Source organism: Cherax quadricarinatus, chromosome 21 (assembly GCF_038502225.1).
Source record: "Cherax quadricarinatus isolate ZL_2023a chromosome 21, ASM3850222v1, whole genome shotgun sequence".
NCBI classification, from domain to species: domain Eukaryota; kingdom Metazoa; phylum Arthropoda; class Malacostraca; order Decapoda; family Parastacidae; genus Cherax; species Cherax quadricarinatus.
The window spans coordinates 40,728,832-40,736,958 of record NC_091312.1 but is presented as its reverse complement, the minus strand read 5'-3'; the positions used below and the strand labels follow the sequence as shown (position 1 = coordinate 40,736,958).

The following is an 8,127-nucleotide window of genomic DNA, read 5'->3' as shown; positions in this document are numbered from 1 at the left end:
TGAAGAGGTAGTCCAGGTACAACAAATCATTAACCGGAACATAGAAATGTCTTCAGATAAGTTCTTAAGGAATCATGGTAAATTGCCTCGGAGGGCTAGTTTGTTTTTCTTTTATCACAAACCCATCTGAGCGCACTTCATTAGTGTACATCTGTTGGAGAAGATGACACAAGCCTCTCTACCACCACATCAAAGTAGCTACCATTGTTGGGATGGGAGAAAAGAATGTTACTAACTCAAGATTTTAGCTAATGAAGCTGTTATCCACTCGCTTATTCAACTGTAAAAGTTTTCTGTACACTATTTCCCACCAGCAGTACAATCACAACACACAACTATGTTTGGTTTCTGAAAGCAGTAATTAAAAATGAAAGACAAATATCTCTCTCTTTTTTTTTCAGGTTTATTGAAAGTCACATGGGGTCACTGAGGTAGGTTACTAATTTTACAGGAAAAGTTATGAATTTTTTCAGACATGACACAAAACATCATCTAATCAATTCAAAATTAATACATGAATAGGGAAATACAAAAATAATTTCTGATGACTTCACCCTCAAATATAATACTTAAATACCAATAAATTAATATACAAATTTGCAACCCAGACCCATATAAATAATGTGACTAATCAGCAATTTATGGCCTCGATCAATGAGCCTTTGAACATTTCTTGAAACTACAAATATCAGCTTCACTTTAAATACAATAATAAGCACTTAAGTCAAAGCTAATATGTCCTCTCCATACACCTTTTTCCAGCTAATTGAACCAAAGGGACGTAAACCACAAATTGTATGATCTTCAGTCAAACAGCTTTCTTTCCTATATATAGGTGTTGAGAAGAATCCCTGACTATGGCTCCAAATTCCTGAGAAGTCACATAACACAACTTGCAACACACCCCTTATACTAAACTATCATTATTACACTAGCCAGCATCATCCCCTTAAGTCATCACACAGACTCTTTCAAAAAGATAAACTTTCAAATAGTAAATTTGTTTTCAGTTATATAAACAATTGAAAATTCTCATGACATTTCATAATGATTATACAGTATTTAAATATTGTTAAGGAAGAAAGCCTAATTTCTGAAATTCACGACTGAATATTTTTTATTCGCAAATATACATCACTATGTACATCTTTAGTCATCTCATTACGCTTGCATAGCTAGAAGAGAAGGCTTAACAAATTTAACATATTTTTCTGGGTCTGTTATTTGTATAAAAATACAAAATGAAAGCTAGGAAATCTAAATAATAATTTAAAAGAAATAGCATAAGAACTTAAGAATGATACAGAATATTATGCTGAATTACCAGCAGTACTGTACGATAGATCAAAATGTGTAACGTGTTATCTTTTAGAATTAATAACATAACGTGCAATGAAAAATACTGATTTAAAAGAATAAAGAAAATTGTATACTGTAGTCATTTATGTCAGATTAAAAGGTAACATGTTGCTTTCCACTCCTGGAAACAAAAGCTCTTCAAACCTGACACTCAAACTGTATATGAAATTATACTCTTACCGATGTAAATACAAAAACATTACCAACAGAGAAAAACGATCATGATTTTATAGTAGTTACAATTTTAAATATTTAGGAGTGTCAGGTCCTTTTTACTTAAATATGTGAAATAAGATAATTTATCAAAAAATGTTCAAGAAGCAAGGCTAAGAAAACACCCAACTATAAAATTCTTAGTACTTCTGAGAATATAGAAAGACTGATTTCTTACTTTACAAATGGCCTTGTAAATAATAAGAGAATAAAGAGTAACATGGGTTTATAAAGGGTTAGCTACTGAACTTCAGCCATGAGAATAAACATCAGTTAAATAAAAATATATAATGAAATATGTATTAGGATATAAAAAACAGGCATTGAAAAACAAAAGGACAAGACATGACAAAATGTTACAATAATTCTTGTTCCTTTTTGTTTTCGTACCACCTCTTAAATCTTGTACGACAAAACACGAGAATCTCAAAGTGCTCTGATTACCATATATAGTAAGCCTTAAAAAAGACATCAGTAAAATTTGTTTAAAAGATAAATATGCTAAACTGGAAGTGCCTGGAAGATGGTAAGTCACAGGAGATACACTGCAGATATACAATGGCTCCACCTCTCTCTTATATGTACGAAGCACATAATTGAACAGTGACAGCATGTCGATTCAGATACTAGATGAAGTATGGCAAAACTTCATTCAACACTATATATAAATAGAGACAAGTTTGGGTTCTTGAGCTTTTCAGAAGGAACATGCAGTATTTATAAAAAAAAAAATGGAGAAAAACTAAAGTAAACAGTTATGATGGAAGTACAGTAGGGCCCCACTTATACGATAGATTAGGATCCAGGCTACCGCCAGAAAGCGGACATCGCCGGGAAGCAGAACGCCATTTTTCCATTTATTAATGCATACAAATGCCAAACAAAAAGTTTACACCAACATATATTAAGCTAACAGTAGAACTAGGTATTAAAAAGCAATAAAGTCAAATACATACACAATACATTCATTAGTTACCTTAAAATATTTGTAGTCTTAATGTAGGGTGAGAGGTGAGTAGTACTTACTTGTAGGAAGTCAGGTGTAGGTAGATGATAGATGTAGCTACGTACTCCACCTGGCTACATAGCTACACCAGCCTACGTAGTTATACGATATTTAGTGCGACCCAGAGCCATATTACCATTGACATACCTTGTTCACCGAGTTTAATCATTTCTAACAGCTACCTTTAGATGCCACCATAAACGAAGGAAGAAGTAATGAGCATTCTTCTGGTGCTGAACCAGAGAAAACGCCCAGCTACCACACCTCATATTTATGTAAAATTAATTGTACTGTGAGTGTACGTATCATGTTTATATGCTACGTAATGCGTTTCTTATATAATTTTGAAGAAAATATCATAGATGGATTAATGAAAATGTCTATTTTAATGTAAAATAAGACATTTAACGTGACCAAGAGTGATTACTATTATTACTTATTAGTAGTACTACTATGGCATTAAGACTAGAGGGAGACACTTAGTGATTTTAATGTGTACCTGCATGTCAGCACAGTGTGCAAGTTTATTTAGGTACAGGTAGCCTCTGGTTAGCCAGACTTGTCCTGGAAATGGGTACAATGCCTGCACTTTAAAGGAGGGGTCTGGGATATTGTTAATTTGGAGGGACTTCTAAACTGTCGTATCTGAGCGCCTCTGCCAAGACAGTGATTACGTATGAGTGGGGTGAAAGTGTGAATTAAGTATTTTCTGTTTGGGGATTTTCTTTCTTTTTGGGTCATCCTGCCTCGGTGGGAGATGACTGATGATAAAAAAAAAAAAGAGGGGGGGGGGGTTTACACATAAGTATAATTATCAGAGTATCTATAAAATACACAATAACTTTAAAACCCTTGAAATTTTGGAGTTTCCTGACATAATGGAGACGTGCTCACTGAGAATGTAAACAAACCGGGTGGGGAGCAATGACCGTAGTAGAAAGACAGGGGGAGCCGTATAGCGAGTTTTGGTTATAATTTGAAACGTCCATATTAGCAATACACCGTAAAGCGGGGCCCTACTGTATCAGAGAATAAGCCTTAATTGTACCTCATGGCTTAAAAAGTATTAGAAATAAAATATGAAAAGAATTCACACTAAGACAGCATGAAGAGTTAGAGTACATCTGAGTAGACAAGGGGCAGAAAAACACATACAGAAAAGGAGACCTGTTATTATTGTAAGAAGCTTAATCAAGAAGACGAAATGTTATCTTTTTTCTACCACAGAGTAAACAGAGACCAAAGAACTGAATAGGGTAACAAGAGAGTCATCATGCAAACATCACAGAAGTTTTCATAAGGAAAATAATCACACAGTGGTAGCCAATAAATGTAAGGGCAACTGAGGAAGGTGATAAAAAAATTTAACTAGTACAGAATAAATTAGAACAGATGGTAGAGGCACAGTAGTCATTAAATAAATGCATGGGCAATGAGGAAGGTGATAGTACAAGATAAATTGAAGATCATAGAGGAAAAAGAACCACACCTGTAAGAAAGTACTGTAGTGTACAAAATTCTAGTCCAAATATTTTGAACACTAAGCCTGGTGACAATCTGTACTTCCTGGTTTATATGTATATATGTATGTATATTTATTAATATGTGCATATCTTGTACATATAGTTGATTTATACAGCATATATATTTAAAAGATGCATATACATAATCTTCTAAGAAAGATAGGCAACACACATGACAGTTGGGAGATGACTGAAGAGACTGAGCATTATCCTATCATAGGATGAAAATCTGACACACATCATGTAGTGATTGTGTATTACAGTATTTGGTGCAATTGAGGATCATGTGCCAGCAGATGTTATTATGTCAACTTTATACTGATGCAAAAATGTGAAAATAACAAAGCCTAAATGGGACACTAAATAAGGCTCACAAGTCACTGAGCATATCAAAATTCATTCTTCAGAAGCAACAGTTTGTACTTATACTCCCTGATAGCTTGCAACCTATAAGACAGCAGACTTCTTCCTCAATTGCAGCAAAGTCGAACCTCATTGATTATCTGTTAAAGAAAACTTGGATCTCCCCATCTGGCATACTGATGACCTTCCGAAACCAATTTTTTCATCTATTCCGCTCTAACGTTAAACACTAGTCCAGTGATAATAGTCATGATCCCTCTTTACTATCACCCACTAACAATTGGTCCAAATTCTTAGTACAACTTGGTAATTAGTCACCAACATATCTGATTTCAAGGATGCTAATGACAAAAAGGCCTCAGATGAAAAATGAAAAGATTAACTCAACCAAAAAATTAACCAAGTACTGTACTCAATCACAAAATTTAGAAGCAAAATTAAAACTACCAAAAGTTAGGGTGAAATAATTTGCTCGTATTTAGTAAACTGTTCTCTCCTTCAAAATGCAGTGTATAAATATGTTGAACAAAGCCATGACAACCAGGATAATCACGGAAATTTGGCAAAGAAATTCAAAGTACAAGATTTACCTCTAAAAATCATGTATAAAACCTGCAAACAGCATATCACAGCAAAGATACGAGATTTCACAAAATACCTGGTGCCATTATACAAACTTGTACATACTTATGAAGACTAATTTAACAAACATTCAATTTTGCTTTAGAATTTGACAGTGGCACGTACCAAATAAAGCTAGGACAAATTTTCATTTAAATTCTACTTACAACCATTTTTTATTTGGGAAGCTAGTCACTTCATTCCTGTCACAAAGGAAAAAAATTACAATTATGAACTTCAAAGGAAAATCTATGACCAAGTTGAATTTTTAGTGACCAATTTTCCTGCCATTCTCAATATTATGTACACAAGGAAATAATCAAGTATTGAAGATAGGCTTTTCAATAATGCATAATAATCAATAGTCTTTAAAGTGGATTAAATAATTAACTAAATAGGGATGAAAAACACTAATATGAAAAACAATTTAAATGTCTTTTAATAGTAAAAATTATCATGCATATTAAACACGGTTGAGCATAAGGAATAAAATTTACATTATGGGAGGAGCTGGAAGCTTGTTTTATTTAATGTTTTGCAGTTTTATTTAATACATTGCTATATACTAAAATAAATTGAAAACTTAAGAAGTCCTAATGGTTTACATTGACCTACTTTCTAAGTATCTAGGAAACTAGGCAAAAATATTTAAAATAAATTAACCTTTAGGTGCCAGGAGCACAAAAACAGTAGTTTGAGCAAGAGAAGGATTCAGTGTAAATTGACATACAACTGCTTTGTATAACTTGATTTTGAAATCTATCTGGCAGCATTTTGTTACTGTGAAAATAATGAAAAGCAAAGGAATAAAAATTCATCATACCTTACATTGTCACCTTTCCAATCCAATATTAAGGATTTACAAATATCACATTTGGATAGTACACAATACAAAAAATTTTTTGTCTGTATAGAACCCAACAAATAAATTCCAAATATATTTCTTTAAAATCAACATTAAAACAAAAAATCTGAAAATTAATTATAATTTAAAATCCCAACAAGGCATTCATTTACAATAAATATAAAACCAAAAACTAAAAATTATATGCCAACTCGTTTTCCCAAAACAGATTAAAAATTTTTGCTTACGAACTTTCAGCAGCAAAAAACAAAACTGATATGATAAGTATTCTTTGTAACTGTTCACCCAATTGTCTTTAGATCAAAATAGATGCAGATATATCCATCATTATTATATTTAAAAACAAGCATTATGCCAGTATGCATACAGATATCTCCATTCTGAATAATGGATATGCCAAACTTCACATCAAAAGTACACATTCAAGCAAGGCTACTTGTATTAAGGTATATGTTCCATGTAACATTTTACTTAAAAGATGGATCAACGTAAAGAGGCTGAATAAGAAACAAAAATATATTTATAAAATTGCTCCATTTTTTATAAAATATTTCATCAGATAATGTATGAAACAAGGAACTTTTCTATATATGATGCTCAGTTAAAAAGACAGCTTGAGCCTCTCAGCATCACAGTGGTAAGTACAGAAACCTTTTCTTACATTAAGCTATAATTTTTTAAAAATGGCTACAATAAATATGTACATGAAAGCAGTGCAAAATTAAAATTTTAAGTAAAAAATCTAGGAAATTATTTCAGCATTCAAAAAAATGCTTGCTCTAAATTCAGCATAGTCCATTTCTAAAGTTTCAACTTGGTCCAAAAGTCACATCTAACATTAGTAGTATTTTCTGAAATGACAAGCTTTCCAGACAAAAAGTGGTGACACATTATCTATACAAAACTGTTGTCCTTAAACTATCAATTACATGATCATATAACAATCACATAACTAATTTTTATTTTACCCGACCATCTTAAATAGCAAGAGGCAACATCTTATGAAAATCCAACAGGTATGGACTTCATAATGGACAACACACATCATAGGTGACTACGAGTGGTATTTGTACTTTACCATTTACCAGAACCATTTTTCTTCACTACATTATGAAGCTGTCAAATGTCTAAGGAATCATGCCAATTTAGCATTTCAATACGACAGTCTCCAAAAATGTAAATGACTGGTATAGCCTAAAGTTTGTAAAAATGAAGTAACTTGTGTTCCTCATTTTAGCAAATAGTTTGGAATCCACACTGCTTGGGTCTCGAGGTGTCAGTGAGAAGCTTGCTAGAAATCATGGTTAACCAACTAAAATCAGTACTTATTTCTATATGTAAACTCTAGCGAGTCTCATTGGATGCTTCACAAAGACCTACTTTTACTGTGACGGTACACTATATCAGCATCATGCTCATAATATACTGTATTTTAAAGTGCATTTACACAGCACATATCTTCACCAGGGACCACATTATGTCATTATACGATTCCCTTAAAAGTTCCTGAACTGTCATAGTGCACTGATTATGAATTACAAAGCAGAACTAGCTTTGCATATGCAAAATTGTCACAAACGTTCACTTGGTGTACCCACAGCTGACACCTCTCCCAAGTCTTTGAGGGCCACTAGTCATTTCAAAGACAGAACATCCCAGCTGAGTATTGACAATTTAGGTATAACTTAATGGCCTTCCTTTGTATGTCCAGGGCAGTGAAGAAGCTCTAAAGCTGTTGTTATCTTCTGGTTCTAGCCCACGAGTCTCTGTGTCATCTCTTTTCCAATGGCCCCGGTGCTCCTCTGCCAGACTCGACCAAGTCTCGTCGCATCACCTGATTGGAAAGAACTAACAAGTTAAATGGATTTACACCAGATCTTCAAATTTAAACAGCTTAAGTTTTCATAAAATTAAAAAGTTTTAAACTTTCAATTCCTAAACAATCCTATAATACTACTTTTTAAATATGAAAAACTGATTTCAGTATATCATCTGATGAGCCTCTTGGAATAACAATCTTAAGGAAATACCTCAGTTTCCCAGCAAAATAGACTTCCCTATGCACTTTTAACCTCAGTTACACCATCATCTATTGCCCTCTGTATTTCTTTTGTTACAGTAGACTTCCATAATTCCTGGAACTCTGAGCTACTTGTGATATCACAACTTGTGCTGTG

General features: G+C 33.1%; 1 protein-coding gene across 13 annotated transcripts in view; it reads right to left on the bottom strand.

Annotated features, from left to right (window-relative positions):
- Positions 1 to 385: 385 nt before the first annotated feature.
- Positions 386 to 8,127, bottom strand: part of LOC128689171 (protein AF-10) — a 236,773-nt gene continuing 229,031 nt past the window's right edge. For 11 of the 13 annotated variants that reach the window (XR_011392290.1, XR_011392291.1, XR_011392293.1 and 8 more), the window contains one exon: positions 386 to 7,784. Coding sequence is in view for 6 of the 13 variants with exons in the window: in XM_070087399.1 (XP_069943500.1) it covers positions 7,722 to 7,784 (63 nt within the window). In the remaining 7 variants the exon portion in view is untranslated. Of the gene's footprint in view, positions 7,799 to 8,127 lie in introns of all 13 variants that reach the window. The other 2 variants (XM_070087403.1, XM_070087401.1) reach the window with 2 other exon arrangements.